General features: G+C 42.0%; 2 protein-coding genes across 3 annotated transcripts; both read right to left on the minus strand.

The window, feature by feature from the left end:
• Positions 1-337: 337 nt before the first annotated feature.
• On the minus strand, positions 338-7847 carry LOC135650070 (mitogen-activated protein kinase kinase kinase NPK1-like). The gene is made up of 17 exons (XM_065169174.1): positions 7308-7847; positions 7174-7215; positions 6987-7052; positions 6763-6873; positions 6599-6680; positions 6442-6518; positions 5747-5829; positions 3731-3812; positions 3528-3628; positions 2955-2994; positions 2825-2884; positions 2682-2731; positions 2414-2609; positions 2088-2306; positions 1578-1912; positions 1360-1427; positions 338-1281 (listed from the first exon to the last, which is right to left on the minus strand). The coding sequence occupies exons 1-17, from the start codon at positions 7623-7625 to the stop codon at positions 1202-1204; spliced, it is 2010 nt and encodes a 669-aa protein (XP_065025246.1). The 5' UTR covers positions 7626-7847; the 3' UTR covers positions 338-1201.
• Positions 7848-8635: 788 nt separating this feature from the next.
• Positions 8636-18043, minus strand: LOC135650071 (serine/threonine protein phosphatase 2A 59 kDa regulatory subunit B' gamma isoform-like). 2 transcript variants are annotated; one of them, XM_065169175.1, is made up of 2 exons: positions 16458-18040; positions 8636-9201 (listed from the first exon to the last, which is right to left on the minus strand). In XM_065169175.1, exons 1-2 carry the CDS (start codon positions 17616-17618, stop codon positions 8794-8796), a joined length of 1569 nt encoding a protein of 522 aa, XP_065025247.1. In that variant the 5' UTR covers positions 17619-18040; the 3' UTR covers positions 8636-8793. The 2 variants fall into 2 exon arrangements, with proteins under 2 accessions (XP_065025247.1, XP_065025249.1); XM_065169177.1 differs by lacking the exon at positions 8636-9201 and adding an exon at positions 14173-14449 and having other exon boundaries at positions 16458-18043.
• Positions 18044-21569: the final 3526 nt, after the last annotated feature.

Here is a 21569-nt window from a genome sequence, read left to right on the forward strand (position 1 = left end):
CTAATATTCATCGTTTAATTTGGTAGGATGTTCTTAATAAAGAAAATATTTGGATGCGACATGCTTGTGCTTGTTACTGTACATGTTATCATACCACATGTCAGTAGGTCGGCATATATTGAACCATATAGGTCTGATCGAGCACCAGCACAGATCCAGTATGCAAAATGAAAAACCATGATTGAGAGTGCCCGGATGATGATCAAGATGTCTTCTCATAAACAACATATTTTATTTCAATCTCCCCCCCCCCCATTACATCTGCAATCTTAATGAAAATCACCCATACAGATGTTAAATAATTCCTTCAACCAAACTTCTTCCAAGAGGTTTTGGAACAAAATCTCTAGTAGTGGTCTTTCACAAAATATATATACATATACAGTAAGAATCTGGTGTTTATTACAAAGAAATGTTACATTTGTCCAGTAATATTCAGACTGATTCTATCTTGACTTGAAAACAAGCATATGCACGGGAGAGGCCAAAAACATAAACATTTTACAGCATTTAATGGTCCTTGCATCAACAAATCTTCTTAACCAAAATCTTACACCCGATGGTGAACACAAGGCAACATTTTACAGCATTTAATTTCCAGCCATCTATAGCCCTAATTGCTGAAGGTGGCTCTGAAATCTTCTTATGCTTAGACTGTCGGTGGTCCCTTCTCTCGGTATATGCTAGCTAGAGAGAGTGCAAATCTCAAACAGCATATGAACAAATAACAGGCAACATCTGTGAGATTTCGGCTGTCATCCAAATTGAGAAAGAAAATATAAGGTATGCTCCAGACACTAGATTGCATACACTCAGCCTGAAGGAGGTAAATCATATTGGTCCCTTCTCTCAGCATATGCTAGCAAGAGAGACTGCAAATCTCAAACAGCATATGAACACCTAACAGGCAACATCCATAAGAACTGATATTTCGACTGCCATCCAAATTGAGAAAGAAAATACAAGGTATTCTCCAGACAGTAGATTGTGTACACTCATTTGCCTGGAGGTAAATCATATTCGGGTCCCTTCTCTTGACATATGCTAGCTAGAGAGATTGCAAATCTCAAACAGCATATGAACACCAAACAGGCAACATCCGTAAGAACTGATATTTCGACTGCCATCCAAATTGAGAAAGAAAAAATAAGGTATGCTCCAGACACTAGATTGTGTACATCTTTTGCCTGAAGAAGGTAAATCATATTCGGTCTCTCTTTTGATTTAACCATCCATTCTTTGGGGAAGATATTCTCCCATAACCTGCTTGCCTCATCATCTCTGCAAGAAAAAAGGGTAATGGTCCACTTATAATGCCAAATAAATCCAGATAATAAAGATGGGGATCATATAAAGTACCTCTTTCCCTCTCAAGTTCTTGATCCAGCTCTTCTTTCCATTTCCTCCGTCTCTCCGAAAATTTGTCACTGTTGAGAACATGCTTCTCATTTTAGGAATTTGGTAGCCTAGGAAGCCAATCTAGTGCTAAACAGCTAATTTTAGACCATCTAATTCAGAATTCTTAACAGAAGGCAGCACATATGAGATAATTTTCAACAGAAGTGTCTTTATCAAACCTTGGGCAATTTGGTTCCTGTTGAGCATCTTGAAGAAGACCTCCCCTTTCATTAAACTTAGGTGAAATTTCTCTTAGGACTTGATCATTCTCTTCCCCACTATTTGAGACTCGTCTGCTGCAATTTTCAGGACTCACCCTATTAGCTGTGCCAACAAGTGGAACAGTCTTCCCGCTTATATTCTTGTTGGGTGAAGTCTTGATCTTGGGAGGAAATTTTAAATTTTTGGTCATATTTTCCTCACTTTTCTTTCCAGCACATGTCTCATTGTTGTTATTTAGGCTATTAATGAACTCCTGGAAGAGAGGTGTCTGCAACTTCTTCAGATCAAGGGCCTGTCCTCGTGAAAAGAAAATGTTCTCGATTATAAATCTCATCAAGTAAGACATGTGAAGCCATTTTCATGACCAAATGAGACCAAGAAGATGGAAAATCAAGATTAACTTTAAATCTATTATCCACAATAGAAAAGAGAATGCAAGAGAAATAAACAGGTTACTAAGTGTCTACCTTCTCATCCAGAAAAGCTCTTATTTTTGACTCTGTAACTTCATCATCATCTTCAGGAACTAACTTGCAAGGAAATGTAAAATCCTTTTCCCCTTTTCTAGTGCATGAAACATCGATGAAAGATTCACTTAAGTCATTGAAGTCCATTTTTTTGTGCTTTAAATTGATATCAAACTCATTTGACCAGTCATCAAAGGGCTCAGATATTGGGTTGAAACTCTGGAGAATCAAAGCACCAAAGTTACCAACAAATACCAATAGATACTATCTTAATTATATGTAAGCATTTTATAATATCTCTCACATGACTCTAAATTGCGACTTACTGATCCAACAACTGGAAAATCATCTTTATCGTCCAACCGGCACATATCACTACTAGTACTCATGTCCCATATTGGTCTCACAGAAGAAAGCTTTCCACGAAAGAAAGTAGAGCATCTTCCGCTGCTGCTACCACTACCACAGCCACCTATGTCCAATCCGTCACAACAAGTTCTGTTGCCAACCACTAGAGTATTGCTGCAATAGAGCCTCTCCAAAGTCAAATATTGAAATTAAATGGTAGTCTAAAAGAAATTAGTGCTTGCTTACATGCTTTTCATGTACAATTTCGATGGCAGGGCTGCATCTTTTGTGGATTCCTGATATGGCAAGTGTGTCAAGGAAGAAATATTGTAAAAGCGGTAGGACATGAACTTTTTAAGATGACTAGCTTCCACATGGAGTGAACTAACCGCAAGTGCAGAGTGGTGTATTGGATGCATATCCTGAAATTCCTTGGTAACAAAAGCATGCTGCATGAAAGTTTTAATAGAAGTAAATAACATATGAGATAACAAATGATAACTTCAGGATCAACAGTACCTGGAGCAAATCAGATGAAGTGGGCCTCAGATTTGGTTCCCTGTAAAAAATTACATGTTAGACTCCCAGAAATCTGGCAAGGAGCACAAGATAAGTAAAAAAACCAAGCAAAGAAGAAAAATGCACGAGCTAGGAGTCTTGAAAAAGATGTATATTTTTAAGGCATTCACATGCCCAATTGTCAATACTAGTAGCTTGTTAATCCAGTAAATGTACTTGAAAATAGTTTTCATGTCACTCTTTTTCTTTGAATTTTTTTAATATTTATAATTTTTGCAGCTTTAACAAATTATTAGCACACAATTAATGTAATGAGAATTTTACAGTCTTCACATGGCAGCCTGTGGAGATCCTTGGTTTTTGCAACAAGTTCACTATGAACCAAAATTAACTTTGTTTCCATCTGGTATTCGACAGGCATTAACAGAGAAGAGTCTAATTATGCACAAATTAGTCTGGTTGACCAATTTCCCCTGGAGCAGCATCAAGAAAATAACTTTGAAGAATAACTCCAGAAAATAAATGGAATAAAAATGCCAAACCATCAAGAATGCAAAAAGAAAGAGCGTGTACTTCTGTAAGCATTTCAAAAGAAAATCCTTTGCCTCCAAAGAAAGATGTTCTGGTATAGGAGGATGCGATTTGGTTGTTCCAATGTGGAAAAGAGCAGCAACCTGGATCATAATTCAGTTTTTACCAGAGAAGGAATGGTAAAGGTATAATTGGGCAGTTTATGCACCCAATCAAATTTCATCAGGACAGTGGGAAAAGCGTACCTCTTGATATTGCTGACTCCAGGGAGGCTTACCTGTAGCCATCTCTATGACAGTGCAACCAACACTCCATATATCAGCTGAGCTGAGAAAGTTGATAATCTTTCAGAAATTATATCTAATCCAAGCACAAGTGCATCGTTATAGGGAAAAGAGTAACGGAAGTTCAAATTAGCAATCACAATGCTGTTCATGTTGGTAAATGGGATCATATCCCTAGAAAACACATGCTTGCAATTACATCTGAAAAGGCAGAGAAAATTATAAAAAAGTACAGGAATGGGAATAAAAATCATGAATTAGTTATTAATATAATTTGTGGCTTCAAGCTTTAGTAATCTGTTAGACCAATTAAAATGAAGTTCACACTAGTTTCATATTGCAGTTGGCAGCTCAATTTTGCCCAACAAAAGCAACTAGCATCTTTTGATGTTACAAAAAGAACCTGCTAGCAAAAGAGAATTAGGAAAATAATAGATAAAAACAAAATTTAGTCCTATCATGCAAGATCAAAACTGTGCTTCTGGAATTACTAGCAGTACACTGACTGAATATAGAATTGACAACAATTTTAAGGTTAATGTCCATTTAAGGACAGATTGGTAGAGAACCAATATGCAGAAGAAATGCAAGAACCAAGCAGGCCTTCTACCAGAAAAATTGCAGGAGGAAATTAGATAGCAAAAAATTAATGCGTAACTGTGTATAATATGTACCAAAATAGTTAGTAGTATAATCTTTTAAGCAATAATGCAAGAAAACAGAAAAGAGAAGCTTAAAATACAAACACCCCTTCCAAAATACAAATCTAACTACTTTGCCATAATTATGCCTGTTCTAAAATGTCTCATTTAATCAGGTTATAACCGTGACAAACCCAAATGCTCATCTAATATGAAGAATAATGATCCCAAACATGGATATAATGAAATCCATTACTACTGTACAAGCAACTTCGCGAAACTACTTTACATGCTATACAGGTTGGTTTCAAGGCATAAACAGATGCCAAACATGAGAATATTGTGGCTCAGCTATGTAGGTTGGTTTCAGAAACTCATTGGCATACATTCATTTGTTATTATTACACAGTTGTTCTACGATCATCCTGTTTTTTGCAACAGAACCAGATAGCTCTGCTGATAGTTAATGATAAATATAGACTTGTTCTGGCCAATATGCTTTCCATATTTGCCTTATATGTACAGGATTATACAGACTTACACAATGGCAGCAAAAGATCCATGTAGACAACCCAAACAGTTGAGACATTATGAATAGTTGTTATTGTTGTTGTTGTAGCACTAGGATTGTGAAAAGAATGTCATTTCCCACCCTGTACTTAGATCACCAATGCCATAAAATTTAGTTGCATGGTGCTGGTATTCATTAGTATCCATTTCAGATTATAGAAGAGAGAAAAATGATATTTGCATCCTGAATTATTTGATATTTATTATTAAAAAATAAAATCAAATATGATATTCACATCTAAACAAGTTTCAGAGAGAACATTCAAACAAAAGAGCAATCTCTGCCAAAATAATCAAACTCATGCAGAAAGGGGAAACACGATCATTAAGGCATTATCTCCAATATCTAAAGATATGGATTCTCATGAAGTAAAGTTAGTTATATGTATTTCATGTCCTTATTTTACACTCATATAATGCAAATATCGAATTCAGTTATCTACTTAAATGTGTAAACTCTGTTTACAGCAACCGATGAAATAACTTCAGTAATAATGTTTATTTAAATATTTCTCAAAACAATGTACAAGATAAGCTCAGCAAAAACTATTACCGTCCAGCATATATCTAATCATCTACACAAATTAAAGAGGAAACAGGTTTTGTTAATTTCTTCAGAGCTAGGAAAAGGAAAAAAAAATGGAGAAGCCAAAATGTTCTGGAAAAGCCAAAATTCTTCATGCAATGAAGTGAAAAAGGAAAAGGAATGTACATCTAGATATCTACTGATGCTAAAAAGAATAAGGTGGAAAAATTTTATGCTTACAAGCTATGCCCAGTCTGAAGAATTACTTCTGGTGCCATCCAGTATGGAGTACCCTTCATTGACTTGGCTGCATTCATAGTTGCCTAACAAAATTTTATGCTCATAAGTAAACAGTGAAATGGAAATAAGGTCTCACGACAGAAAAGAATATGAGAAGAACTTAGTGTGACTAAATACTTCTCCTTTGCTGGAACAGAGTTTATCTAGTGCAAACTAATTGTGAAAATTTTAAGGCTATTTCACAAACTCGGTAAGCGGGTATTTGCCTGATAGGTTCATATCTTGTAGGTAAAGGATGTATTAAAGAAGAATATAAGAGGCAAAACGAAAGAGATGTGAAAAAGTGAAAAAAAAAAGAAAAGATTAAACACTTATTTAAGTTGCAATTGTAGGAAAGAAAAGCCTAAAATGACTGACATTAACTGATCACATCAAGATGCATTATAAAAATCCTTGACACATAATCTGATTACCAGCTGTTAAAACATATACTATTGGTTATGAGCATGATAGAATAATATAAATCATTTGGAAGTCTATTTACTGGTTCACTACAATGCATATCCAAGAGTAGAAGTTTGATGAGTTTAGAAATGTGTTGGTTTGAACAAAGAACGAGCACATAGAGCATTGTATTTGGCAGAACGACTTTAATAAAGAGTATCACAAAGAAGTTCTCTGTTTTTCTTTCATACCAGCTTTGCAACTTGCTTAGATGCCCCAAAATCTGCTAGTTTTATGCAACCCTTGTTATCCACGAGAATGTTTGCACCCTGAATTGGTAAGATTTAACTACTTTCAGACGAAAAGTTAAACAAAGCATTCGAGCCAAAAGTCAAGAAAAATGCCATTCCTTAATGTCCCTGTGTATGATTCCATTTTGATGAAGATACTCGAGCCCCTGCAAGAGCTGCTTGGTATACATTCTTATAACCTGTTTCAAAAAGGGGACAATGTTAGCAAGCATCAGCATTTGTATCATTCCCCTGACCAGTATAAAAAACAGAGTTACTTACAGCCTCTGGGAAGGACCCAAATTTTCCAAGTAATGACGAGATGGATCCACCTGGGACAAACTCCAGCAAAATGTTTAAGGTCTCGTCTTCCCTAGCTGTTCCCAGATATCTCTGTTACAAACCGGACAAGATCAAAAGGTACACCTAAATGAACAATACGAAGCAAGTAACTTCATCAAAAAAGGACTGGGTTGACATCAAATAACCTAAACAAAGTCACTCACCACAATATTTGGATGAGATAGGTTTCTAAGAAGATTTACTTCTTCCTCAAGCTCCTTTATATGAGCCTAACACCAAGTTAGGATAAACAAGAAATAAAAGAATCGTCAACAACAGAGTCAATGCTTTCTGAAATGGGAAAATGGGTTTTAACCAGACGAAAAGGGAATGATATGGAAAAATCGTAACTTGAGCTTTCTCCTTGGAAGCACCGCTAGTCCCCATCAAGACCTGCACACGAACACGCCCATGGATCAAGACGATCGCCAAATGAACGAAATCAAAGTTTCTAGGCATGACAACAGGAATTAACGAGCGCCTACCTGCTTCACCGCAAGAAGCTCCCCCGAATCGATATTCATACCCATGTAGACATGGCCGAAGGCACCGCAACCGATGAGTTCACCCTTTCGCCAACGAATGGGGGGGATATCGTCCGCCGGAACCCGGTGCGGCGGCACCGGCGGAGGGAGTTTGGGAGTGGACCCTCCGAACCCTAGACCCAGCCCGATCCTGGACTTCCTAAGGCAAGATCCAATCCTTTCCGCGATCCTTCTGCCCCCGCCGCCGCCGTCCTCGATCCGATCAGGGCTCGGATGGAACACGAGGGATCTACGCACCGATCCGAAGAGGCCTTGCATCTTCGCTTCTGCCGCGGCTCTTCTACGACCGCACCTGGATGCTGCTTGTGCTGATGGATCTCAGGGCCGTGCTTTGGATCTCATCTGAGGAGAGGAGCGGACAGAGATGGAGATTCTAAGAGAAGCGAGAGAGACGACGAGACGGGAATCGAAGAATACGCTGCTGTGCTCGGCAACGGCAGTAGGCAGAGGAAGAGAGCAGTTGGGAGCGGCTTTGTTAGTGGGGCGAATTTTTGGGGTCGACCTTTTTCAAATGCGATGTGATTTTTAGGTACCAAAATGCCCCTCATAGCCGTTACATGGATACAGGTTTAGCAATGGAATCGTTTTCTTTTATTTTTTTAAATGTTTTTGCCCTATAGAATTATTTGTGAGCATATATTTATTTAATTATATTCACAAATTATACCAAGTCCCTTTAATAATATTGTCCTAATTGAAAGCTTGGGCCTCCAGTTAGCTCTAACTTCTCTTGTGGATTTTCACTATGTTCAATAATTGTTCCTTTTTTCTAAAAGAAAGAAAGAAAAAAAAAAAAGGATATTTTCACCACTGTTGGTCTGAGAATCTATATGCGAATTTTCAGGAGGATGGGTAATCTATAGTTCTTAAACGAGGCAAAGAACACTACATATTTATTTATTAAAAAATGTTTAAAGTGTATGGAGCTTATTTAGAAATTGAAAGCCTGGGGACATCAATTAATTTTCACGACAGGGCGATTAAACGAGTTTGGAGTGGAGGGGGATATGTGACATCAGAACCTTGGCCGTCAATTAATTTTTGGATTTGATCTCACCTTTGAGATCTGTGCGAGGGCATGCGGACGATGAGATCTCCGTCCAGTTGGTCATCATCCTCGCGCGGGAGAGAAGACGAGAAAAGAAACCCTCTGTCCAGCCCTGTGAGAAATCGTTATCGATCCAGCAAATAAACACGTTACCTAAAATGATTCTGCCACTAATGTTAATGAATCTATATGTAACATTCAAAGCAGCAGCAGTCGTTGCTGAAACAAATAGAATATGACTATAATTACTTCGCATGAATGTTCTGTCCCTATAATAACTTCTGATTATGCACATCTTCTTACTCTAAAGAGGACTAATCATCACGACCTAATCTTCTACCAAGCCTCAGAATGTCACCCCAACGTACTCTTTTCAAGTTAATTACCAGTTACTGGCGATACTGCAGAGGCGGTTGCAAGAGGGCTTGGTGCAGCAATGCGGAGGGAAGAGACGATTCGAGAAACCAGCACAGCTTCATTACTGATCGCTCTCGTTGCTGCAACTTCTTCTAAGCGCTTCCATGTCAGTTCTCTCTTCTCCTGTGCTGCCTTCTCCTTTGTGTCATCTTGTTCAAATTTAAGCAAGCACTCGTTGAAAAGCTCTTGGTCTGCATCCAACAACAGTTTCCTCACATTCAGAGTTAGGCTTTGAACAGCCTGGTTCCAGTGGCTCCTGTTATTCCTCTCCAATGATGGGAAGATAATAGGCAGTACGACCTTCCGGTTCTGGATGATCAAGTTTCTTATGTGATCATTGTTCCATAGGAACAAAGCTCGCTCTGCTACCTGAACCAAGGGACAGTTTAATATAATTCTTAATCTACCAGGAATATTGCCAGCATATAACAAAAATGCTCATTCCCCTAAATTTTCTACTGGATGCAAGTTACACCTTTATAGAGGGTTCAAAATGCAGAATTGATTACAGCAACCCTAATTTATCTGGGCCCTAAGAGTATAAATTTCAACTTCATCAAGATGGCATGCTGTGGAATAGAGATAATGATCACAACTTATCACAGAAACATCTATGTTCTCTGTTTGTTGAATGCTGAATTTGATTGTGAAAGTAGGAACGTGCATGAATATGGAAATCAATTTGGTAATTAACTAGTGTATAACTAAGAATGAAAAATAGCAAAGAACTTAAAACTGCCAAAAAAAAAAAAGTTGAAACCAGAATTTATTCTAATATAGCACTAGCATAAGAGAGAATGAACATATGCTCTGAAGCAGGGTCTGCCGTATCGAACCATACCGCCCGGTACGGGCGGTACGTACCGGTCCGACAGGTTGTCGGTACGCGGACCGCCTGTTACCGGTCCGAGTGCATTGTAGCACTGTAGCAGTGCTACAGTACTCGACACACCTGGGTGTACCGCTCTGTCACGGACAAACTTCGAAACAGGGTGTTTGATGTAATGCTTATGTATGTCCGTGTCTTTTGGCATGTTCATGCCTTGTACAGAATGTAAAGGGGCGGCCGAAGGCTTAATAGTCCCATTTTAGTTGGGTTGGTGGCCTCTTTAGGCTTGTAAATAAAGGTTGTGTCATGTAGACACGTGCGAGAGCTTTTCGGTCTGTAATTGACCATTTTACCCTTTGTTGTGCCACTGTTCAGAGCTTGTAAAGTCTGTTTGTAATTTGCATTGTCTATGAAGTGTTTTTCGGAGATGTTTGCTTGTGGATCCCGATTGAGGCGTTCCCTCTAGCCCGTTCTCTCTTTTGTTGGTCCTAAGGGACAATGGGAGTCTACGGGGAGGCTGACCTTTGCGGACGGACACGCAAGGGTGCCGCACGACTTAGGCAAAACCAGCTAAGTCCGTGTCATATGGTATCAGAGCGGGACAAGCACTCATAGAAACACTTGACATGTAAACGTGGGGGACCTAGCAGGGCTGCGTTGAGGGCAGTCAGCACACGCGCGACCGTTTGAGGGAAAACGGGCATGGAGATGTAGGGAAAAGAGTCGCTCAGAGGAGCGGGCATCTGAGATTGGCATTCAGAAGAATGGCCAACCCTTCGCGCAAGAGGCACCACGAGAACAGGCAAGCTTGGAAGAATTTGGAGTGCACAAAGGTTGGGATGGCTGAGTTTGAGCTACAGCTCAACGTTGACAACTTTACTTGATGGTGCTCAAGGCAAGCGAGGCGCTTGGCAAAGGACGAGACCATGCAAAGTGGAATGAGTTGCTCAGCGACCGAAAGAGTTGTGCAAAGCTCACAGAGGTGAGGGGAATTGCTAACTCGAAGAATTCGGTACTCATGCATGAGCTTGTATGCGGACGATGGAATGTTCGTGGCCATCCCAAGGCGGTCGAGACTCGGCGCCATGGAGCATTGAAACTTTCTCTTCGGCATGTGAAGGATACGTCCGTAGGAGGCTGAAGTGTGCAATGAGTTCAGCATGTTGCTAGGCCTTGAGGGGTGCAGTGGGGGCTGTATTGACGGGGAGTCGCAATCTAGCAAGTGTGTTTGCAGGAGGCAGAACAATGCACAGTTTGTTCAGCAGATCGGAGTAGTCCAAGGGGATGGTGGTCTCCGAAACGAAGAAAGATGTTGCTCCAATGGGACAGTTATCCAGGAGGGATAAGTCCCGGCTCTCCAGAGGGAGAATCATGTGAGACGAACTTCACATGTTGAGGAGGAGTACCTCACAAACAACAACTCCACGAAGCTCAATGGACCGAGCAAGCAGCGAGGAGTTGTCGCATGATCTCGCTCGAGAGAATGCATTGGTGGATGCATTGCGAGATCAAGTGGGGGAGCAACCTAAAGCAACTTAAATGAAGGCACACTTGGAGTCGATGTAGAGATCGGACTCAAGGGAGGGCTGACCCGTGGAATGGTGGGCACGAGGGCCACCATCGACTCAATGTGAAAACGAGGAGCGGAGCAACTTGGGTGTAACTTGGCGAAGTACCCAAGCCGCATGAAGGGAGCCAGCAGAGAAGTTGGAACATGGAGCAGAAGCACAGTGCTTTCCTTAGACAGAGGTCAAAGACATGAACTCTTGTAGAGGCAAGAGTAGGATCATGTTGTTCCATGGGTCTTTCATTCTGACGGAGCGGACTCATCTTGCATGGTGCCAAAGACGAAGGGAGCTTCGGGGCACATGCACCTTATCTCGGAGGAACATTTGATGAAGGAACTAAGGCGACTCAATTTGTGGAGGCGAAGTTGAGTTCAGAAGGCCTTAGCACGGGGCAAGAGGACGCAGAGGCAGGTACTCTTGAAGAATATGCCACAGTGTTGTCATTCAAAGTTGCTATAATGGAAGCGATGCGCAGCGGAGATTGTGTTGGTAGGGGCAGAGGCCCAGGATCCAGACAATGGTGCACAAATTACAGTGAAGTCGGTGGACTTCGGGAGCTACTAGGCGACGGACTGTCCTAGAGCGGTGCTTCATCTATGTGTGACCCGAGAGTGGGTGGATGAAGGTCAATTGCCAAAGGAGCGAACAAAATCGAAGGTGGAAGAGACCCTGCGATGTATTGGCAGAGGCCACACATGGAGGGTTCACAATTCGAGTTCATCCCACAAGGATCAGAATGCAACAGAGATGTCACCAGGAGGCGACATGGTGCAGCGGATCGTGGTGGAACAGTTCGTGGCAATGCGATACACACGACACAGTCCCGGGAGGGACTGGATCATATGGAGGTATGATCAGGAGCTACTGGGAGCTCCACTTCGGTGAACAACACGACGGCAAGAAGGGCTATGGATTCAAGGAGTGAAGGCCATGGTACCGCAGAGGCGGGTCTTCCGTGCGTGCATCGAATTTTGCATCGGATGAAAACCTTGGTCATCAGCATATGGGGGCTGGGTTCCACCAAGGGAAAAGTTCGAATGCAAGTACCAGTGAGTTCCATGGGAGGAACTTGGTCATGCAGAGGTATGATCGAAGCAGCTGGAGAGTTGGACTGCTCCAGAGCTCATATTCGCTTAAGGGAGCCCGGCAAGTTAGAGGACAAGGCCGAGTAAGCGAACGTTGCTACCAAGGAAGCTAAGGAGAACAGAATCGGTGCAAACCCTACAATGTGATGGCAGAGGCCATGCATGGGAGTTGCAATCTGTCTTTCCATCGACCAAACAGTTTGCTTGGAGAACACAGAGGTGTTGAAGCAGGGGGTCGAAAGGGGCGAGGAAGCGACGACGAGTCCAGAGGGACTTAGCTACCCAAAATCAAGCAATCAGTTAGAATGAAGGTGGACTCGGAGGAGTGTCACGGAGGCATATCTACTGATTGTGAAGAAAAGGGATGTAGATGCGAGGCGACGGATAGTAGTGCCATGGGCATGGCAGCGCCATGGTACCGCAGAGGCGGGACTTCCGTGAAAGTCATTGATCCCTTGCTCTCACGGAGGGAGAGCGCTTGGTCGTGAAAGGGGCCGAGGAGGTGGAGCATGCAGAGGCAATCTCCAAGTACCGAGACAAGGCTGAAGGGTAGAGGCCAAGAAACTTCGTAAGGCCGGTGTCAACAAGTTTCTCATCAAGATAGCCGTAAGTGAAGGACTTCGGGTCATGCAAGAGTGCACGACCAAGGAACGAAGCAGGCAGTACGCGGTGCTGTACCTTTGCTACTCAGTGGAGTAGGCGGCAGGGTTGATGGAGAAGACGGTACAATCCCAGAGGCGACCTCATCTATCAGAGAATTACTCCAAGTTGGGGTGATAACTTCCCGCATTCCAGAAGTTCGATGGCATTGAGAAGGTGAATCACAGTAGCTAACTCAACGCAAGGAGTGCAAACACTTCAAGTGCTTCAGAAGTGTGAGCAAAGAGCAGGCGAAGGCCAATAACCAGCTCGATGCATGAAGTACAACCTCGAGGAGGCGGGCGAAGTCAAGTAACCTTTGCCTTCTCAACTCTTAAGAGAATGGGCGAAACCGAGTACCCCAATTCTCTTATCTATCCAGCAGAGGAGCTCTGCACAAGTTCAATGACCCTTCGAAGAGAATGGAAGACAACAGTTGTCAAATCCTCACCAACGGTGATCAGTGCTACTGAGAGTAGATTGTCCGCTTCATTTCCCAACGAAATGCCAATTGAAAGCGGAAGTGATGCGAACCTACTTGGATGTGACAACTAACTGAAAGAAGAGTCAATGAGCAGATTTTGTGGAGGAAGGACCCAAAACTTCAGAAGTTTGCGAGGCGATGCTCGTTAAAGCTCCAACAAGCATCCACCCAGTTCAAGCAGCATGTGGAAATTTTGAGAGACTGGCGCAGTAAGGATGGTCTTTTCCTTCATTTGGTGGATCCGCAGGAATCAACGAGGATCAACACAACTCAGCCAACCCCACACCAGAGTCAGAGTCATTGGCGAGTTGAAGCAGCATGGCGGATCAAAGGTTCGACTACTCAAAAACAGCAGCGGAGAGCAGCTGGGAGCCAGGAGGCGCATTGCAGCTGGAGCAGAAGATTGAAGACTCAGCAAAGGCGAAGAGTTGCAGTGTTCACAAAGGCTTCGACGAGGACGTCGAAGGGATAAGTGAGGGAGAATGTCACGGACAAACTTCGAAACAGGGTGTTTGATGTAATGCTTATGTATGTCCGTGTCTTTTGGCATGTTCATGCCTTGTACAGAATGTAAAGGGGCGGCCGAAGGCTTAATAGTCCCATTTTAGTTGGGTTGGTGGCCTCTTTAGGCTTGTAAATAAAGGTTGTGTCATGTAGACACGTGCGAGAGCCTTTCGGTCTGTAATGGACCATTTTACCCTTTGTTGTGCCACTGTTCAGAGCTTGTAAAGTCTGTTTGTAATTTGCATTGTCTATGAAGTGTTTTTCGGAGATGTTTGCTTGTGGATCCCGATTGAGGCGTTCTCTCTAGCCCGTTCTCTCTTTTGTTGGTCCTAAGGAACAATGGGAGTCTGCGGGGAGGCTGACCTTTGCGGACGGACACGCAAGGGTGCCGCACGACTTAGGCAAAACCAGCTAAGTCCGTGTCAGCTCGGAATACCGTACCGTACCGGTACCGAGCCTAGGTCGAAATACCGGTACGGTATGGTATTGCGAACCTTGCTCTGAAGACCTACATAGTTAGAAGAGGTAAACTGATTAGTGTTAGTGATGCAAGGAGAGGTAACGGAATTCCTAAAAAGACTTTAATAAAAACTATAAATAAATATTTAAATATTCAACTTAACTAGACATATGACCTTTCGTAGATTTCAATATTGATAAAAATATCCATGTAGCCGGCCTAAAGAGTAGGGGCTTAGAACTTTATTGTTGTTTTTATTATTGTATGGCACTAGCATAACACCCAAAATATAAACAATGAAAAAGAATTTCCCAACTTCAAGATTGCCAGAAGAGTGGCAGTCGTTTCCAATTTTCAACATATTTCCTATTCAACATCATATCCAATACACTTTTAGTATAATCCGGTCGATCTACTGCCCGTAGTTCAAACTTTAAACAGGAAGGATTTACTATGAAACAGAGAATTGAAGGCTGCTGATAGTACCAACTGGTAGGAAGGGAAGTAAGTAACAGAAAGTAATTTGTTGCAAAATCATGTTCTCGTAATTTAATTCCTTGAATCCAGGGAGAAATGTAGGTTAACTGTGGAGCAAGATAATAAAGAAACTCAAGAATAACACTTCTGTAAACTGTAACTTTCCAAACTTCTAACTACAGTCAATGATGGAATCAAGGATCAAAATATTCATAACTAAAGCTAATTGAATAGCTTTTAGAATTTAGAAATTCGTAATATGTTTTATTCTGGGTCCACAAGTGTGATTGTCATCCTCGACAGAAAATAAAGATCTCAGGTAACTGATCTCAGACTCTCCTTGACAGAAAATAAAGATTGCCATCAGGCAAATGATCTCAGACTCTCTTTGACCACTCATTCTCTGCATTGTGGCATATTTCAGAAACCATAATCTCTTAAATCTGACAGATCTTTTAGCAATCTAAACATCCCAAGGATTTCTCACCTCCAAGGGTTTTCACATATGATAATCCAATTCCTTAACTTAATAGGTTTGTCAGTGTTATCTATGTTTGAGTCAATTCCATCTCTTTCAGTAGAAGAGTATGCCTAGCGCATGACACTCTTGCCAATGTAAGGCCTGCAGAGGGTCAACATATGCAGCATTACCCCCACAAAAGACACTTGATTTGACTAATTAAAGCAAATGCAAATTATCAATCCATTATCCTAATTCAACCATCATTTTTTTCATATATCATTTCATTATACAGAACCTCCACATATAGCACCAGTAAACCAGTTAAAGGTATTCAAGTAGGCAACAACTTTGACACTATATTCCAATGTCGGCAGTAGCAGATAATTTATCAGCATCACTGCAATAGTTTAAACCAAATATCATGTTTAGAGGGTATCACGGAGTAAAATTTGTTATAGGAATAGCACTAACCTTACTAAAACAGTGTATCTACCATTATAGCATGAACAGGTATATTCATGTTATGAAATAAGATTGCAACATCCTAGCACATGCTCTTAACAGATACTTATGCAAAGCTTAGATCCCTCTTAGTGCAAATGAACTACAAATCATGAACCCCTTTTTGTTTTATAAAATTTCCTTTTTTTTTTTCCTCTCTGCACTCTTCATGATGCAGTTGGCTTTTCATGGCCTTTTTTCCCCTCAACACATTAATTACTCTTGGTGTATGGTGTTCTAAAAAAGTCCCTATTTTCCAATCTATTTGAGATAAATGGCTTTGAAATCCTTGGCTTTCCAGGAAGAATGAATCTCTCACCATAGATCTTGCTCCAGGGTTCTATTTTCACTTTGCAATATTTAATGGTTGAAAGCACATCAATTTTAATCGAGGTTAATCACATTTTACAATTAAGTCTTGAGCATTGCTCTGTCCAAAAGCATGATGTACACCAATGCAAATTCAGAGAAATATTAATTTGCATGATGTTAACTCATCAGACTTCTTGGCTCTAAGAATGAGCACACCAAAAACGCAACCGTTATTTGGAGCATAAGTATCTATGGTTTCAGAGATAGTCAGCGGAACCAATTATCACAACAAAAATGGAGTACCTGGAAATGTGAGCTGTTTAAACAGCGTCCAATCTGTCGGAACAAGGGCACCATGCACCTCTGAAACTCTGCCACCTGCGTCAACTCCAACACCTCCTCGAGTTCACCAAGAAACATGACCTCTTTCGAGCTATTTGTTATTGGCCAGTACTTCAACAATCCTCTGATCACCGTATCTGCCAGCTTATAGTCCTTCTCCACAAACTGTGTGATACAGTATGACAGCTGCTGGTGGTATAGAACGACGCACTTGGGCTTATGAAGCGGTATCAGAACACGAACCAGGAACAGCTTGTGCTCTTCCTTCAGCGGCAAAGCAAACCCGTTTATGATGCTCCCTAAGATCTCCAGCAGCTCGGCAATCCCATTGTGCTTCTCGGACTCAAAGATGAACTGGTAGAAGATGTTGTTGATGACCTTCCTGATAAAGGGTCGGTGTACCATGAATTTGCCATACACCCTGTGGAGTATGGTCTTGAGATACTCCCTCTCCCTCTGGTCCTCGGAGTCGAACAGGTCGAGCAGCTGCAGCACGAAGGAGTGATCGATGTAGCGCTTGGCGAGCTTCGCGTGGGTGTCCGGCGACGTCACGAAGCGCAGCAGGAACTCGTAGACGACCTGAAGGTGGGGCCAGGCGGGCTCCATCGCGGGCTCCTCCTCCTCGCCGTCGAACCCGTCGGGGCTGCGGTGGCGCTGCACGTTAGACGACGGTAAGGCGCGAAACAGGTTGGTGGCCAACATCCGCGTGGCCTCCTGCATGGCGGCCTCGCTGAACTTGGCGCCGCCGGAGACGACGTAGTCCACGAGCTCCAGCAGCGTCTGCCGCTTCACTTCCTTCTCCCTGAGGTTCCGGCCGGGGTCGCCGAAGTCGAGGACGACGCAGCACATGGCCAGCTTCTTGAGGAAGAGGCCGGGCTTCTCGGAGCTCGGGACGTCGCGGAAGCTGGGGAGCGGCTCGTAGGCGAGGAGGGAGAGGGCGAAGGAGTCGGCGTCGGCGGCGTGGCCGTTGCCGACCGCGTCGGCGGGTTGCGATCCGGGAAATTTCTTGGCAGGATTCGAGGATGCTCTCGCGGACGACGAGGTGAGGGAGGGGTCGGCGGCGGCGGCGGAGGATTTGGAGGAGGGTTTGCGGGGCAGCTTGTTGAGGATCTGCTTGATCATATTATCCTTTCTTGTAAAAATTCCGGCCCCAAGAAACCGAAAGAAAGCAAGAAAGGAGGAAGACAAAACCCTAATAAAGAAAATGAAATCGGTGGGTGGAGGGGAGAGGAAATGGAGGTGATATAGGAGGAGTTGGGGCGGAGGAGAAGTATTGCAGTTGCTACTTCCCAATTCAAAACACACTTGGCTGGTAGTCCGTCTTCTTTTCTAGTCGTGCAGACAGGGTTGTTTAGGCAACTAATAATAGCAGTTGGTGGCAGAGAAACGGAAGCAGGCGGGCAGACCAGTGCTTTTGTCAAGTAAATGGAGCGAGCGAGCGAGACAGAGAGAGAGAGAGAGCGAGGGTCTGGGGAGCAGGGACAAGGGGCGGCTGAGGCGGAGTACGGGAAGGGGGGTTGACACGTGCGGACGGGGGCGAGGGATGCAAACCAAAGCATGCGAGGGAGAAGAAGACAACCACCCCGTTCTCCGGTTCGGTTGCACGTGCGAAGTAGCTGAGGAGGAAACTTATGGGCCGGACTTGAGGTGAAAAGGACGTTTAGTGTTGTGGATCAGTTATTAGTACAGTTAAATTGTGATAATTCTGTTTAATATCATATATTTCCATTGGGTTTGTTCGTAAGAAACGATTCCGTCACACTTAATTTGAATATAAATCTATCGATTAAACTAGATGACACCTTCACATAATTATAAAACTAAAAATTTTGAATTAGTTAAGATTAAGATTGAATATATAAAATGTAAATTTAATATATTTTAATATTTAAACGTTTTAAAAATCTTAAACGATGAAAATATTAATGAAGATTTTATTTATAAAATAAAAATTAAGTGATTAAAAGTAAACCTATTTATTTTTAAAAATTATAAAATAATTATTAGACCGTCGGTATTTTATGAATTCAATTATTGGACGATTAAGAAATATTATAAATAAAAAATTTACATCACCAAAATAAAAAAATATTAAGGTGAATGCATAAAGTTATTAAAAAACATATTTTCATTGATAAACAATTAAGTTTAACTCCAATTGAGGATATAATAAGTAAGAATTATTCAAAATAATAAGAACATATACTAAAGAGACATAAAAAGAGAAATCTAAGAAGACTTCACTTAAAAATGTAAATAAAAGATTGAGTTCACTTAACGTAATCAAAGATATTACTTGTACAAGACTCAACGATAATATATATATATATATATATAGTTGATCCCAAATAATTGGGTAGGAATTAGAACTTATTACTATTGTTGTTGCAGTATAGCTGGCGTATCATCAGTGATACTCCTGGCAGTGAAAATTACTGTGTGCTCAGAAGAAAATTTTCTGAACCAGAACTGAATTAGTGAAAATATTATATTATTAAGTTCTTGCCGCAACAGGACTTGATGCATCAATATATTTACTCAAATTAATTGCTTAATCTGTGGCAAGAATGAAGTGTGTAACAATCCAAATCCCATCTGGCAGCCAGCTGAATTGAGAAGGGGAGTAGCAGCAGTCTCATTGCCAGGGCCGTGGCAAGATCATCCACTTTGTGCTCTTCCCGAGTCTTAAAACTAGACTATGGTGTCTCACAGCCTCCTGCCAAAGAGAAGATGAAAACAACAGCAATGAAAAATGTGTGTAAATGGAATTAGAGGGTAGGCTTTAGGGTTTAAGGAAAGACGGGACAACTTTCTTCCTTCTCATGTGATTGATATGAATTCAGAACATCTCCTTAATGCTCTGAGCAAAAGCGAAAGAAAGATGAAAAGATTCCTACTACATACAGTATAGCATCTTCAGATTTAGTGATCCATGTTTAGGCTTATTCAAGTGCAAACAGTCTGACCAGAAGAGGCCTTGTACAGAGACCAATCAAATCAGCACGAAAATGCATAGAATCACCATAATTCTCTTGCTACTTGTGCAAGTTACTTAGCAAGAGAATAATTTGTTCAAGATAAATCACAAAAGAATGACAAAGTCTCTATTTCTTAGCATGCCATTGAAACACCTATATTTGGGACTTGTAAACTTGATGATGATGATGATGATGTTGGTAGAGGCCAATGATTCACTCGCTTGCTCTCTCTCAGGTGACAATATTGTTTTCTGATTTCCGTACTAGTTTAGGTTGACAAAAGGAGATACCGATGCAGAGGTCAGTAAGAACCTGATACTTCATAATCACTTTGAAGTAGGTGAGAGACTGATTCCCTTGTTTCTATCTCAGACGACATTTTCTGTAATTTTCTCTTGTTACTCATTGAGGCTGAAACAAAGACATCCTCCTCACTAGATTTTCAAAGAGACAAGAAAACTAACAGAGCCTTCCACAATTTCTGCCGAGTTACTTTATTGATGATTAAAGATAACTTAGAGCGCACCCTTTTTCTTCACAGTCAGCAAAAACCCTCCATCAGAAAAAAAAAAAATAGATTTCATTGTCCTGAAGGACTCTTTAAAAATAGTTCCCAAATAGCTACATGGTACCTAATTAGTCTCAACAAGAATGAAAAGTCTGAAATGTAGCATCCAAATTAAGGCAACTACACAGCGGACAAACGATATAATAGCTTAATTCTGCCTTGGAAAGATATATTAAGACATTGCTTCTCAGTGTTCGAACAATCAATCCTTCCCTCACCATGTAGTCGTTGATGGGAAATTGACAAGATGTAGTGATGCTATCTACCATCCCTAAATCCCTCATCTTTACCCTTTCACCTTTCCGGCGAGACCCTCGAGGAAATCCACGCATAATGAAATTTTGCACACCCCAATCTCCAACATTCCAGCAAAACACGATTCAATTCCTAATCTTCCACGGTGCCAAATTATTCGGATGCAGTACGTGAATGCTTTTGAGCTACATTAATAAAGGTGGCACAAATAGGGGACACTCCCTTGTGCAAATCTTATTCTCACGTGGAACGTAGTTAATCTAAGATAAATTCCTAGAAAAAGTCTTTATTTTTTTAAAATTCTCACCTCACACTCCTATTTTCAAAAATTTTGATACATCATTCCAACTTTTGAGAAAGATCATTTTATGCTTGTAGAATTAGTTGGGTTCACTTTAGGATTAAAGTGGATAAGAAATCGATTTTAGTTGAACCGATTCCATTTACCCAAAGTCGGGAACCCCCCCGACGAGGGTCTTCTGTGCAGGAGCTCAGCCACCCCTGGAGGCGCGACCTAGAGATGCCTTCCCTCAAACGGCGCCAGCATCCCGACCTTCCCAATACAAGTCGGCTTTAGCACTTTTTCCAACCGATCGTGAGCTCCCGTCATCGTCCCGTGGACCAAGCCGTGCTAACTCATCGGTCATGGTGCATCAATTCACCAACATTTTGGTGCTAGAAGGAGGCCCCGAGGCTTGCACCTCGATCGAGCAAACTCGCTCCCGAGCCGTGCACCTTGGCTATGAGCCCTTGGCTCTCTTACGGGAGGGAGTACTGATAAGGCCATTTAGTCCCACATTGGTTGAGGAGTATAGGAACCAAGGGCTCATAAGTCCACCAGGTCTCCCTTACCCTTAGAGGTGCTTTTTGGAGCTCACATGCTCCGAAAAGGACAAAACTGTACGGGTACACCCATCGCCTAAAGCATATAATTCCTCGCAAGCCTACGGGCCACACCAATGGCCGGTCGACCAAATTATCCCTTATCAGATTAACGCTAGAAGGAGGGTCGATGTCGCAGGAGCTCACCCCGAGGGAGAACTACCAGCTGACATCCCACAGATAGTGCAATTAGTAGCTCCCCCGACCGATTCGCCCGAGGTATTCCTCGGCCTGGCCAAGCAAGTATAAACCTTGGCGGGAATGATGCAAACAATCATCTCGCTCATCCCGTAGATAGTGCAGTTAGTAGTTCCCCCGACCGACTCGACACCGCAAAGGCCAAACAAGGAACAAGTCGGGACAGGAGAAGCCCGAGAGTCCCTCAAATGG

The sequence above is a fragment of the Musa acuminata genome, chromosome BXJ3-9 (assembly GCF_036884655.1).
Source record: "Musa acuminata AAA Group cultivar baxijiao chromosome BXJ3-9, Cavendish_Baxijiao_AAA, whole genome shotgun sequence".
Taxonomy (NCBI): Eukaryota; Viridiplantae; Streptophyta; class Magnoliopsida; order Zingiberales; family Musaceae; genus Musa; species Musa acuminata.